The sequence below is a fragment of the Triticum aestivum genome, chromosome 7A (assembly GCF_018294505.1).
Source record: "Triticum aestivum cultivar Chinese Spring chromosome 7A, IWGSC CS RefSeq v2.1, whole genome shotgun sequence".
Classification (NCBI taxonomy): domain Eukaryota; kingdom Viridiplantae; phylum Streptophyta; class Magnoliopsida; order Poales; family Poaceae; genus Triticum; species Triticum aestivum.
This window is the reverse complement of record NC_057812.1, coordinates 571,397,515-571,412,981: the sequence shown is the minus strand read 5'-3', so window position 1 is coordinate 571,412,981 and position 15,467 is coordinate 571,397,515. Positions and strand designations below refer to the sequence as shown.

The 15,467-nt window shown below is 47.4% G+C and overlaps 1 protein-coding gene across 1 annotated transcript in view; it reads left to right on the top strand.

Moving 5' to 3' along the window:
- Window positions 1-12,150, top strand: part of LOC123152203 (diacylglycerol kinase 5) — a 58,419-nt gene extending 46,269 nt beyond the window's left edge. The window contains exons 7-13 of the mRNA XM_044571811.1: window positions 6,378-6,426; window positions 6,661-6,743; window positions 6,873-6,940; window positions 10,894-10,971; window positions 11,198-11,282; window positions 11,368-11,484; window positions 11,646-12,150. Coding sequence (XP_044427746.1) covers window positions 6,378-6,426; window positions 6,661-6,743; window positions 6,873-6,940; window positions 10,894-10,971; window positions 11,198-11,282; window positions 11,368-11,484; window positions 11,646-11,975 — 810 coding nt within the window. The 3' untranslated portion in view covers window positions 11,976-12,150. The remainder of the gene's footprint in view (window positions 1-6,377; window positions 6,427-6,660; window positions 6,744-6,872; window positions 6,941-10,893; window positions 10,972-11,197; window positions 11,283-11,367; window positions 11,485-11,645) is intronic.
- The last annotated feature ends 3,317 nt before the right edge of the window (window positions 12,151-15,467 follow it).

The following is a 15,467-nucleotide window of genomic DNA, read 5'->3' as shown; positions in this document are numbered from 1 at the left end:
GAGTGTACAAAATGTAACCCTTGTTGAGGCACGCGGAAGCTATGCTAGCACAAAAAAAATCTACCGCGCAACCAAGATCATAGTACTGGGGATCAGGTTTTACTATTAGACACAGTCATAGTAGCGTGCGTGTGGGTGATCAACCTAGTCACCTCCTCCTATAGCCGATCTCTCGTGAATAGTTCCTCCCGGATCCCTCAAACAACTCCTTGCAGTTCACGTGAACGGTTCGTCCAAGCACATATATGGTATGCCTCCAAGGTATACACACATACGAGGAGTAGTGTCGGGCGACTACTACTCGGTCCGGTCACGTGACATAGGCCCGTGGGAAGTGGCGGCAGCGGTGGCTGTGGTGGGAGAAAAAAGATCGACCCTAAAAGGTGTGCCCACTCCCCTTTATATAGATCCTGACGTGGGCTGAACACTTGAGGCTCGCTAGGAGTCCACACCCAATTTCCACTCAGATCCAATCCGAATGGCTCCTGCCCCTTAAGTGTGCGGCCCTATAGGTTCACCTACACATGGACACCACCCGAGTCGATAGTTGATAGTGGCTCCTAGCAGAACATGCCAACTCCCATGTGTGCATAAAGTTGGTTCACGAACCTCGACAATATGTCATATGCAACATTCCTTTTGCCTCACAATATATGTTATTGAGAAGAGCTCAAGGCGAGTACTTGTCACCCTTGTGGTAGCTCAACTTCTCCCCGAAACCGTGATACAGATTCCTGAACCGGGTTAACACTTAACCCAAGTCACATGGCCATGCTTTCTGAATCTGATCAATTGAGAGGCCCCGGAGAATATCTCTCCGTATCGGAGGGGTAAATCCCATGTTGGTCAATCATGTCTCGTTGCATATCTCACGACTCACCCAAAAGCTACCTTTATAACTACTCAGTTGCGGAGTAGTGTTTGATAGACCCTAAGTGAGTCCATCCTCACCCGAGAACATGTGAGGTCCTCAAGTCAAATTATGCTAATGTATGGCCATGCAAATTAAAGCCCCAAAAGTAGCCCATCCACCCATTCTAACCATTGGTTTAGAGGCAAGAGGCCTACAAGTTTGATATTTCTTTAAGTCTGTGTGTTTATCTGATCCAAAATCTACCTCCCAATTCGCTAATTGCTAGGGTTTCTTGCCGCCGCTCAATGGCTCGCTACACCCCAGTCCCGCTCGCCAACAGCCAGGCGCTGCTCCCGTTCGCTGGTGCTACCGACGCTAGGAGACTACTAAGGCAAAGACGCAAGTTGCTTCCATGTAATTAACCGCTCTGTTGATTCAGCCATCTAGCCATGTCATTGATTCCACCGAGTATATGAGCATGGTCTAAGGCTTGAAAGGTACGCTGGCGTACGCTATACTGGTACCTAGTTCAGTCTGTTTTATGGATTACTACCTAGCAGCCTATTAGTCAAGCATGTAAGACGATATGTTAATTTTTACCAGTTAGAAGTTTCCTTTAAAACCCAATAAACATTGCTGCTTATTGATATCCTTCTATTTTATAATTAAATTTATTAGTTGTATGTTTGATCTATCTTCAGTACAATATTTTACGAGCTAAGCTTTAGATTCTATTTGTGAAAATAATTGTTTAAGGAAGTCATTTATAACTCGTCGCGGGCTGTGAAAATTTAAATTTCCGACTCGCCCCCTATGTCTAATTCCTGGCTCCGCCCCTGATCTCATTGCATCTCGTAGTGGGTCTCATTGCGTCTCATAATGGGTTTGTCCGCTCGGTGATCTCCATCCATGAGTCCATACTATCGGGTTGGCATCTCTATGCCCATGACTTGTGAAACATAGTCATCAACCGAATCATATACTAGTCAAAGGGTGTGTGTCTGCATAACCTTACCGACCATGGACCATTAAAAAAAGCATCATATAATATATAGTCTCACAAACAAGTCACATACTTATTGATACATATCAGTGATGTTGTTCAAGGAAAATACAAATAACTCATGAATACATAAGTAAATAATCATCATCAGATTGCCTTTAGGGCATGTCTCCAACAACCCTATGTTGATACAATCAAACTTGCCCACAGATAATAGATTCTACTTTATATCTGGAACATGTCTCACGTTATCGAGCACCAACCTGCATCCTGTGTTGACGAACGGTGGACGAACCATTATTTCCCATCCTCACTTGGCTAGTAATGCCACTAGTGTAGAATTTGAATTACTCTTTGTGCGATGTAATGTGAAAGGACGAACCTGAATCCACGACTCATTGCATCATCACGAACAACATTATAAAATTCTTCATCTTCAATAACTAAATAGTCCTTATCTTGTGCAATCATGGTCGAGTTTCTTAGCTTTTTGCTCAATTTTGTTTGCATGTTTACCCTCTGCAAGCTCTTTTTTGTATTTCTTGCAACCACTCTTGTGTTCCCAAATTACCCCAATGAAAGGAAGTGAACTCTTTCTCTATCTTGACTTTGATCACCCTGGATTAACCCATGCCTTGCTGAAATCGTGCATGACTGCGTTCACAGTTCTCCTTCTTCCCATGGGTTTTAGCCAAATACGCATCAACAGAAGAGGCATCATTCTCACCCTTTTCCTTCTTTTTGTCTTCTTCATTCAACATATTGTTCTTCACCATTTCCAATATCAGCTTACCATCCGAAGCTCAATTGCCAAGTGACATGATGAGGTTGTTCCAACTATCATGCATGGAACTCAGCAACAATAATGATTGTGCCTCGTCCTCAAAGTTGATCTTCATGGCCGAGAGTTGATTTATATGGCATTGGAAGACATTCAAGTGCTCAATCACACTGCTGCCATCTCGGCACTCAATCTTTGCAAGTATTTTGACTACCGAGGCCTTCATGGATTCTTCTTCTCATACATGGATTCCGACTTCTGCCACATCTCATACATGTTTGTTTGATTTTCAACATGGTGGAATATATTACAATTGATGTACAAACGAATCATATATACCACTTTTCGGTTCAACACTCTCCATTCTTCTTCCATGACACCGGTAGGTATATTATCTTTCACAACTGGCTCATACAAATCCTTCCAGTAAAGGATGTCTTACATCATGGACTTCCCTAGAGAGTACTCAGAAGAACCGAGTTTTATCATGCCACTTTTTGTGGCACCTTATTCCATGGACATTGTGAGCAGCAACTCCAATAACAACCAAGCAACCGGGATAAGCAAACCTCCTGGGAAACCTATTTCTGATAGCACTTTGTTGTGAATTAGCATACTTATGGTTTAAAACTGCAGCAGAAACAAAATAATCTCTGCACCACTTAATGTACTAACGCAAGGGTCGTTGCTCAGCACGGAAGGAAACATATGCAACAACCTATACGGAGGAAGCAACCCACACAACAATTAATCATTGTTCAAGTCAAGAGAACCTCTGAACTGCAATAGCAATATCAACACATCGAGACACCAGATATTTACACAAAAACCCCAAGTTGGGGTAAAAATCATGAGCCGAAGCCACCCTAATCTTCTATCACTATTATCAAATGTGGGACACAAGTTCTTCTCTATGTAGCATTATAGGCTCTCTCAAGATTTCTCTATCTTGGATGACAATAAGATTTGTGGCTGCAAGAGCTAGGGATTGGAACAATCTAACCAACATATTGGAACGACAGCTTGAAGAATAAAAACCTTTGGGGATGATGTTATGACCGGCATATTAGGGGCTTAGCCCAGTTAGTTGTGGCCCAGTTTATCTTATTGTTATTAGGGGCTTAGCCCAATTATCTTATTAGGAGGATTATATAAACTCATCTAAGGACCCGTTTTGGGATTAAGTAAGAAGCAATCATATTTGCTCGGCTTCCTTAGGGAGCCGGGAGACCTAACCCTAGCCGCCGCCCCTGCGCTCTCTCTCTCTCTCGTGCGCGCACGCAACGACGGCGGCCCAACGCCTGCGACCATGCCTTCCTCCACGTCATCCCTCTTTCCACCCCTACAACCTAAGACCACGCCCTGGTAGGGATCCGGTCCGTACCAATTTGGTATCAGATAGCTTTGGTGCGATCATGTCCTCGCCACCGCCCACCCTGACCCTCCCGCTGCCGACCGCGACGACCGCCCCGATGGCCACCATGGCCAGCGCCCCGCTCTTGGCGGTGCCGGTCACCTCCGCCGCGCCCGTCCCCGTCGTCTTCACCCCGAAGGAGATGACGGCTGCCATCCGGGATCTCACCCAGGCGGTCACAGGCATCTACACGTTCCTCGCGAGATCCTATGGGTTGCAGCTGTCGGTGCCCTTCGCCACCGCCCCGCCGCAGCAGCAACCGCCATCCTCGCCGACCCCCGTCGCCGCCGCCATGCAGCAGCTGCCGTGGCAGCCGCCACCAGTGACGAACCCCTGCGCCTCCACCATGCAGCAGGGGCAACAGCCGCACCTGCCGCCACTGGCGACCGTGGCCCTGGGCATCCCGGCGATGGGTCTGGGGGTGCCCATCCACCAGGTCCGGTTTCCCCCGTTGCCGTCTCCGTTGCCGGCCTGGCTCGCTGGGTCCCTTGAGCCGGTCTACACGATGGCTTCGGTCGGGCCGCACGTGCTACCCCCGCCGGTGACGCACCCGGCCATGTAGTTTGGCGGGTCCTCGGGCTCCGCCAAGCCCTTCTCCAGTGTCGACGGGCCCCTGTTCCAGGGCGGCACCCTAATGCCCGCCTACTCGGCCCTGTCATCCTCGCTGCTCCGTGCTGACGAGGTGCACTTGCCTGTCGTCCATGTCCAGACGCCGCCAAGATTCTCCAAGCTGGAGTTCGCGACCTACGACGGCACCGTCGACCCCTTGAATTGGCTCAACCAACGCGACCAATTTTTCAGGGGACAGCGCACGCTCGTGTCCGACCGCACCTGGATCGCCTCGTATCATCTCCGAGTAGCCGCGCAGATGTGGTACTACGTCCTCGAACAGGACGAGGGCGGCATGCCACCATGGGAGTGCTTCCGCGATTTGTGCCTCTTGTGCTTCGGTCCGCCTATAGGCGGGAGCCGTCTGGCGGAGCTTGGGCATCTTCCGTTCCTCACCTCAGTGCAAGACTTCGCCGACCGCTTCCAGGCACTGGCGTGCCACGCCCCCGGCATTTTGGCTCGTCAGTGGGCTGAGCTCTTCGGCGGCGGCCTAACGGACCACATCCGCGTGGACGTGGAGATGCGCGGGCCACAAGACCTCCAGACGGCCATGTACTACGCCCGCGCGTTCGAGCATCGTGCGGTGGCCATCCAGCAGGCGCCACCGCCCCGGGCCGCTGGGCCACCACCTTGGCCGGAAGTTTCCGCGCAGGGTCGGCCTGCCCAGGCTTCCGCGGCGCCCCTCACCGCGGCTGCAACATGCCCGTTCCGCCAGCTCACCCCGGCCAAGCAACTCGAGCGTCGCCGCCAAGGGTTGTGCTTCAACCGTGACGAGCCCTACGTACCGGGCCACGTCTGCCCACGACTCTTCTACTTGAAGGTTGCATACTGCATTAAGGAGGACCCCGCCGCCACCGGGCTCGGCGACCAGCCCGCCCTAGTTGACGCGGAGGTGTTTGGCGACCGTTGATCTTCCCCGCCTTCCAGCTCGAGGACGAGCTGTTTGTGCAGGTGAGGAGAGATGTTATGACCGGCATATTAGGGGCTTAGCCCAGTTAGTTGTGGCCCAATTTATCTTATCGTTATTAGGGGCTTAGCCCAATTATCTTATTAGGAGGATTATATAAACTCGTGTAAGGACCCGTTTTGGGATTAAGCAAGAAGCAATCATATTTGCTCGGCTTCCTTAGGGAGCCGGGAGACCTAACCCTAGCCGCCGGCCCTGCTCTCTCTCTCACGCGCATGCAACGACGGCGCCCCAGTGCCGGCGACCACGCCTTCCTCACGTCATCCCTCCTTCCACCCCTACAACCCGAGACCACGCCCTGGTAGGGATCCGGTTCCTACCAGATGAGATACCTTTGCTTGATGGCAAGCTTATTTCTTCAATCTTCCTCTCCTTCCTTTATCTCTTGTCTTTCTCTTCTCTTCTCTAATGGAGGCTAACCTGAAATTTGTTGCTTGTGTTGGTGGCTTCTGCATGGGAGGCTAGACACCTGCTTTCCCCTTGTTCAAAGTCTAAAAATGTCCTTAGGTCACAACACTAATTGGTAATGGGCTCTTGCACAACTTTGGACTGACTAGAGTCTTCAAATGGTCATCTCCTCACATCTCACATAAGGTGGATCCCAACATGCATGTCGAGAAAAAAATATATCTTTATGCAAGTATTTCTTATGGCATTATGTTTCTTGATAAATATGTTCCATCAAAGTAAGACAACTAGTTACCAAATCTAATTCAAAGTTTCCATTTTTATTTTTCCTTGTTTCTCCAGGAAGGTTACCACACATTCCGCGGAGGATTTTGGAATTACTTTAGTATGGGTAAGGGTTTCTCTATGTACTACCTAATTTATTGCCAACATGAACCACATACCATACACTTTCTACCTGTTTAACTGTTTATGAATGAACTTTATGTATGTACCCTACACTGTCTAACTGTTTAATTCCATAGCAGATTAAAAATCCCAAGTTCCTTTCATGAACCCTCGAGCATATATTGCTGTGAAAAACCTGGGTTGTCAGACATGATGATCATGTTTTTGCATGTTGCAGGGATGGATGCAGAAATATCTTATGCATTTCATTCCGAAAGGAAGAGAAATCCAGAGAAATTCAAAAATCAGCTGACAAATCAGGTATCTTTTTTTGTATTCTTCAGGAGACAATCTCCTTGCCATCCCGTGTTGTCGATTAGACAAATGACCAGATTGTGCTTTTCAAGTTATGCCGAGCCTTGTGAATTGTTAATGCAATCATGTTTACAGGGACAATATGCTAAGCTCGGACTTAAACAAGGATGGTTTTGCGCTTCTCTAAGTCATCCGTCTTCGAGGTAGTTTGTTGATTGGATCCAACCCCTAATTTTATCCGAAAAACAAAACACAAAACTCCAATAGCCCTGCCAATAAAGTGGAAGGGGAGGGAGTGTACTTTACAAGCCACATTTCAAGGCTAATTTATTTATTTGTAATTTAGATCAAGTCTTCAGCTTATTTCTTGACTATTTTAGGTTACAAAAGGTTATACATTACATATTACCGAAAAAGGTTTTCGCCCCGCTTTATATATAAAGCACCGACCATGAAGCATCTAGTACAAACACACGCCACCGCAACACACACACACACACACCCAAGGCAGGATATATAGGTGCTGAGCGCAGCAACACCATTCCTAGCACTACCACCACGAAGAGATGAAGCTACATATGACGAACCATGTGCTCCAAGGTGGCGCCTTCAGGAAGGGTACGACACCGGAGCACCGCCACCGCCCGATCCAAGGATCAGAGTTTCCCCTGGAGCCGCATGACGGGCAATGAGAGCCGCGACGACGCCTTCAGGAAGGGAATGATCTTCGTCGCCGCCGGTCCGTCCGAAGATAGAACATGTTTTCACCTCGGCCAACACTCACCGCCACCGAACACCACATCCCGGCAACCACGCCGCCCACACGACCATGGTGACCGGGCAGCGCCACAGCACGGGCTCTGCCCAAAAGCACCGTGCTACCACCACCAGGGCCACCGCCCCGGCATCCAAGACCTTGACACCACCTCACACGAGACCCGCCTCCACCCCAACGAAAGAGACGAGCGGAAAGGTCCCACCTTTCGCACCCCTAGGCGACCCCCAGCGTCGAGACCCGATAGGCCGGCCAGAACTGGCATCCACCGACCCGTCCTGCTGCCCCGAGCGCGAGACGAGCTCGGTCCTGCGGCACCGAGAGGGGGACGAGGTCAGTCCTGCTGCACCGTGCGCGAGACGAGCTCGATCCCGCTGCACCATGCGCGAGACGAGCTTGGTCCTGCAGCACCGGACGCGAGACGAGCGGTGGACCGCGACTAGGTGAGGACTAGTCCTTTTTGATGGGAGTAACGCCCGGATGACGAGGAGATGGGGCGAAGGTCGAGACGGTCTGAACGCAGACGAGCCGACACCGGAGAAGCTGGTCGCTGCCGTGGGCAGAGCCGCTCCCACCGCCACTGTCCCACCACCCCGACCAGCCGAGATGGCCCCGGTCGAGGCAGCCGCCCGCAGCCCTAGCCGAATGCGGCCCGCGCCGCCGTGAGGTCAGATCTGGCCGGGCCGCTTGCCGCCGTCCCCGACCCCTGGCTCGCACCACTACCGCCCTCCTTGACCCACGTCGTCCATGACCCGCCCTGCAAGAGGTCAGATCTGGCCGAGCTGCGCCCCGCCAGCCGCCGTCCCCGACTCCAGCAGGCACAACCACTGCGTCACCGCCCGCCACGGGCAGGATCCGGTCAGGGCCGAGCCGGATAATGCTGCCGCTGCCGCGGCGGGGCACACCGCCGCCCATCGCCAGCAGCCCCCGCCGTCGCCGGAACGGCCTTCAACATCGCGTCGCCGTGCCCTGCCAAGTAAGCCTGCCTAAAAGCATTTCTTTTTTACACCTCTTCTCTCGATTTGAAGAGATTACACATCACTGCGAACGAACTTATTCACTCTTCGAAGCCCCTACACTCGGATCTACTTCTGCTACCGAGACTGCTGCTACTGTAAAAGCATCAGGAATAATCTCACCAATGCTCTCTGACACAGCATACCTGCTATCCAAAGACCCCACCTATAATGTCAAGATAGCTCTGTCAACCAACGTTGTTTTATAGATCCAACCTTACCAGATGGTGTTTCTCTTATCTTCTCCTGCTTCTGAGCGAAGGCTTGTTGGCTTTGGTTGTTGGCGTGGATTATCTTGTTAAGCTCTGCAGAGATGGTGAGCGTGAAGAAAGGACACTACCATCAAAGAAAGACAGCTTCTTCCAATTCTTCCAAAGACAAAGTAGAACTTCGTTTTGAGGAGTTTGCCCCCCGTTCGCCGCCGTCCAGCCGACGGCTACTCTGGGATGGATCGAGGTTTTGACCTTCATCAGTCAGGAAAAAGAAGAAGGACCCACTTATTCCACTCGGAGAGACTGAACCAGGCAACAAAAAAAAAAGAAAAACTAAAGGAAGTTCTCTTTCCATTCCAACTAAACTAAGTGAAAAAAGGGGAGAGCCCCTATTATGTATAGGCCGTACTAAGCCAATAGCGAATAACAAACTCTTTCCTGCTCCCTCGACCTTGGCTTTACTTATCCGAACCGAACGTTTTCTTCGGGACGGAGTGGAAGAAGGGCGGAGACTCTTGAACGAGGAAAAGGATCCCTTCGAAAGAATTGACCGAGGAGCCGTATGAGGTGAAAATCTCATGTACGGTTCTGTAAAGGGACAATAAGGGTGACTTATCTGTCGACTTTTCCACTATCAACCCCAAAAAATAAAAAAAACTCGTGATTGGTGTGGAGGGGAAGATCTGCTTATGAAATTGTTCAAGAAAGAGTCGTCTCATTTCCTTACTTCTGCGTTCTTTCGAATTCATTCACTTCGACGGCTGGCGCTACGCTAGCTAGGAGTGTAAACCACGTACGAGCGTGGCGCAGAAAGCGAAATGTTTTGCAGCGAGTCAAGCGTAATACGATCAAAAGGAAATGGGGTCTCCGCATTGAATTGAGAAAAAGCATTACCGGATTGTGGAAGATCAATAGACTCTGCCGTCGATAGACAGAAAGACGCTTCAATTGCCCATTTCTCTGATAAGAATGCCTCTGAGATTCAATCATAAACCACTTTGCCCCGGTTGTATGTAAACCCCCCTTCACCCCCATCCCCTAAAGTGGTAAGAGGGATCAAGAATCCTAATTCTCGCTATTTGGAATGGATCCAATTCTATTGAGTCTGACTCATAGTGATCATTTCTCTTTAGCAAAGAATGACCTTGGTTATCAAAGGATTGAACAACCGGGATCCATTTACTTATGATACCTAGTTGGCATTGATAACAAGGATCTAATTCAAAAGTGCATAAGCAAGCAAGGAACGGAAGGCATGCGCCTTAGCCTGAGCTCAACTCTGAAAAAGAAAAGAGGAGAATCTCTCTAGCTTGTGGAATCACTTCCCTGGATGCTTAGATAGCTCGAGTCTCAGAGTAGATTCGGTAATGTTGAGTCGATCTAGTATGGAAAATTCCTCGCTGTGCGCTCGCCTTTTGCCTGCTTCTGCTTCATCTGCAGATCGGATTCCTTCCCCAGAGTTCTTACTTGAGCAGTTAGAGAGCAAGCAGCGGCTCATCAAACCTTTCTGTTTCGGTTACAGCTCAAGCGGTTTGTTTTCAAGTAAGGTACTCAAGCAAGCTTTCCTCCTGAAGACAGAGTTTCGGGTGAGCTAGCAAAGAAAGTCAGCAGTTAACTGGCTGTAACTTGCTTCATCCGGCATTATAAGTAATCAATGAGATTTTCTTCCTCGAGAACAAAAAGCTACACGAGGAGAGCCCACCCGAGCCGAGTATCTTGTTAGAGTAGTAGATTCCGTGCTCGAGATGATGTGTGTGACCGGGCAGGTATAGATTCCTGTCCTTTTCTATAGAAATAGGCTTGGTCAAGTGCTTAAAAAAGAGGTGACCCGAATGATTTCAATGAATTGCTATTTGGTCAGATTGGGTGCCGCACAAGCACTCGAGGAGGCTGCCCCGCGCCAGCCCTCCCTGTGCGAAGGGTGAGATGGCCCGCCGCCGCCGGCCGGGCTTTGCCCGGCGGCACGCTCCGGTGACGGCGGGGGGAGGAGATCGAGGGGGGAGGGGGCTATTTGCGGCCGGTCGAGGGAATCGCCCCCCCCCCCCCTCGCGGGAGCGGGTTGGGCGAGGGGGAGGGGAATCCTTCATACAATACATATTTGTGAAGTTGGTATCTTCATCTCCTTTGTTGATAAGCTGAATGTTTTGTTCCAGGAATATTCCTCACTTTGCAAAGGTGAAGGTTATGAAAAAGCCTGGTGGCCACTGGGAAGAACTACAGATTCATCACAGGTGAACTTTGATGTCTTCCAGTTCACTACAGTGCATTTTATTCTATTCTTGTATACTGTAATTTAAGCCTACATGCTTACAAGCATGATGGGAATTTTTGGTCACCCTGTTCTTCTGTTCTGTCTTCCAACATACTCTTTGTGGTCTACTTATATCATGACACCATTTCTGTAATATTCTTGGGTAGTAGATGGAGTTGTAATCTATGCCACTTTACCTCTTGCAGCATTCGATCAATCGTCTGTGTGAACCTACCTAGTTTTTCTGGAGGTTTGAATCCATGGGGCGAACCTGGTGCAAGGAAAATAAATGTGAGTTCCGATGCGCCATGCCCCATCAATTTTTGTTTGAGCTGCATGTTGATATGATTCACATGTTTTCCGTGACAATGTGCAGACGGAGTTCACGCTGCCTTACGTCGATGATGGCCTTATTGAGGTTGTCGGGTTCCGCGATGCTTGGCACGGGCTGGTTCTGTTGGCTCCTAATGGGCACGGCCATCGCCTTGCACAGGTATGAAGTGTTTCTTTTGTTCCTCCTGTCCCGTTGGCATCTCACAACTGAATATTGGACGAGATTGCTTGCTGCAGTGCATTAATGCGTTTTGTAACTTCATGCATCAAAACTCTCTTCTTCCCATCCTGCAATATCATGCTGACATCTTGCAAAACCAGACCCACAGGATCCGCTTCGAGTTCCACAAAGGCGTGGTGGACCACACGTTCATGAGGGTCGATGGGGAGCCGTGGAAGCAGCCCCTCCCAAAGGACGATGACACTATTGTCATTGAGATCTCACACCAAGGCCAGGTGACCATGCTAGCAAACGAACCCTGCAAGTCAATGAGCCTCAGTGACCCGTTGTCGTCACACGGCCACAGCGACCACAGTGACGAACACAAGAACGACGTGGATGACGAGGAGTGGGAGGATGGCAGGAGGAAGTTTGGGGCCGCGGAAACCTTCAAGCTCCCTGATGAGATCGACATTGCTCATCTCAGCTGAGCTGCATATCCATTCTTATGGCAAACATCATATCTTGCCGGTTCACAATATTTGTCCAGTAAAGTGATATCACTATATGCAAATAGCTTCATGCAAAACCCTGTATAGCTGGAGTTTAGTGAACCAAGCGCGGAGCAGCTATTTTTATTTACTAATGCAACTTTGTATAGATTCAGAATCTTGATAGAAATGTGCAACTTATTCCTTACAGAATTGTACTCTATTTTCTATAAGTCCGTTGCCTCATTAATTTAGAGGGCAGATGTTGGAGTGAGGCTTTTTGGCTCTTGGGCTCCATGGAGCCCAGAATTTTCAAAGTATTTTTTAAGTTCCATTTTTTTTGAAAATAAATACACAAGTACTCCCTCCGTTTCTAAATATTTGTCTTTCTAGACATTTCAAATGACTACTATATATGAATGTATGTAGACATATTTTAGAATGTAGATTCACTCATTTTGCTCTGTATGTAGTCACTTGTTGAAATGCCTAGAAAGACAAGTATTTAGAAACGGAGGGAGTACTTGTAGATGTATACTGTATGTGTGTAAATTTTCATGTGGTTCAAGCACAAAGTTCAAAGACTTGCATTAATCATAAAAAACTCATCAACTAAGTAGTGGCTCACGACATTACTAGAGCATAGTACAACAAGCCAAGTATCCCATGGAGTTTGAATGGTAGGTTCAAGACCATCGTTCGCACCCGGCCGCATCAATGACGCTAGTCTATAATGGTTACATGAGAATAAAACTAATCAGTTTCATCTTTTAATTAGAATCCCTCCAAAAAGTTACGAAAACACTAACATCCACACGTGTGACAACATTCCAACTCACCCACATGTCTGAATCACCGTACGGTTAAGTTTGCACGAATCTTGTCACACCGAGGCAATTTTCGTGTGCCACGTAGGATAAGGCTGATGTGTGGGCGTTGGAGAGGTCGCCCACACACCTCACAGCACGCGGTTGCCAGCTGCGCTGTGTGGGCGAACTAGTTTCTGCCCACACAGCCACCACCTAGTCCACGCACGTGTGGGCGAACTGCTTTTCACCCACACGACAATCGTACGTTGTTGGATGGCAACTGCAGTTGCACGTACATGACAAATAGGTAAATACACATGGCAATTATGATTCGTTTGCTAGACGGCAACTACAGTTGCGCGTACGTGGCAATCAGGTAAACATACATGGCAATTATGATTAACCACACGTGGCAACTAGGTAAACACACACGACAACTATTGTTTGACCATATGTGGCAATTCGTTAATCACACACGACAACTATGGTTTGATTACACGCGGCAACTACCATAAATTAGACATGGCAACTATAGTTAACCAAAACAGAGAGAGTTGTCATGCTTTTACAACCATATTTACCATCCCGGATAACTACATCTGCCATCCCGGATGGCAACTAAATCATCAACCCACGGGTACCTATTGTATCTGCGTCAGGACGTGTGGGCATATTTTGCTTCGTGCCACACACGCAGGGTGGGGATGCGTAGTACTTGTTGGCCGTGTGATACAAAGTAGCTGCGTCCACACGTGTGGGCAATTCTACTGTTCACCCATACACAACCCGTGTGGGCTGCCCCCTACTCATGCCACACACGGTGTGTGGGCGAATACCTATTTATGCCACACGTGTGGTGAAAGAAAGCCAAAGGTTCGTTTTAAACAATGAGTACATTATCCTATCTTCAAATAGCAATAGCTACTTTGCATGTAAATCCTTAGTGACAAGAATGACCTAAAATTGAAGCCAAAAAATCACAGCTATTGAAATAGACTCTCCTTCAGTGTTTCCATCAATTTCCAGTACTAAACCAAAGATAATATCCTCAAGATATATCATTGAAACAAGTGCCACCCAAATCCTATAACTTCTAACAAAATATAAGTGAAGCACAAAAAGTTATAGCCGCATATCACCAATTTTGTTACTCCAACAGATAAAAGTGAAGCACAACAAGTAAAATAGCAAAGCCAAGCACCTCCATAAAGATGCAAACGAACAGGGGTGATGATTACATTTATTCAAAATAAGAAAAGGACACTCTACGATTATGCAAACAAAGCAAAACTAGATAGGGGGGGGGGGGTCATATAATAGTTGTTGAAATGGATATAAAAAGGACACTCCAAGATTATGCAAACAAAGCAAAACATTAGCTGGACACACAGATGCACCGGGTATGTATCCAGCCCACCTGAAAAAACATTAGCTTTCTTTTTAGAGGGGGTAAAAAAATATATTAGTTGAACGACTGCACGGACGCACGGTGTACCCAGCCCACCTGAAATCTATATCCATACATATCTTTATCTATATCTATATCTTTACCTACTAAAATATGGACAAACATTTGTGTTTGCCCGTCACATAAATTGCCCTCAAAGTTGTAAAATATCACCCATCGATGCCACCTGTAAGTGACAAAAAAAACATTCCCTTTGATGGAAAAAATGCTTCGTTTCGCAAGGGGAGACCCGTCTGGGCCAGCCCACAAGTACTAGATAAATATAAATACTTTTGGTGCAATATTGAGGAATTTAACTCGCAACCAACACCTTGCGGAGGCATATTGCTAGCAAGTGAAGCCTATGCATATTTGTGACTATTATGCCATGCAAAAGTTTAAGAATTAACTGCAGGGGCAGACTGGAATATTATTTGACTTTTTTCAAAACACTTCTTGAAATTCAGAATAATTCTTTTTAATTCCGAACAATTTTTAACAAACCCATTTTTAAAAAATGTGAACAATGTTTCAATTGTGCATAAATTTAAACTATGGGAACTTTTTTTCATTTGTGAACAAGTTTTGTAAGATGGGAACATTTTTCTAATTCTTGGACAAAAGTTTGAAAACGGGAACATTTCTTTGAATTTTTGGACAAGATTTGAAATCAAGAACATTTTTTTGAAATTCTAATATTTTTTTAAAAAATAGAATAATTATTTAAACAGTTGAACTTTTTTATATTCCTGTACATTTTTTATTTTGTGATTTTTTTTGAAAACATGAACATTTTTTTAAAATTATTTTGTAAAGCATCATTTTTGAAAATTCCGAACACTTTTGAAAAACACATACATTTTTTGAAATTTTTAATAAAGCTTAAAATTTCCAAACAATTTTTTAAATTTATGAACAAAAAGGCCAGCCCATTTTAGATCGCTTGGTGTGCTCTGTGTGTGTTTGGTCAACTCCTTGACACAGAGAGCGTCTTATAGGATTTTCCGCCCTCAAACCCGTCTCATTGTTCTAAGAAAAAGCGAACCCCTCTCGTACCTTCCGATTCCCTTCACCACACCACACCCCGTTGCCTCCCATGCCACTGCATCGCGATGTGACAAAGACATACTTCAACACCTAAGCCCTTTACAACCACATCTCATACCCTGTCTCTCGTGGTCGCTCATGTTGCCTTTCTCTATAGACTCCTCACCGCTAACAGCCGCCATGTCGCCA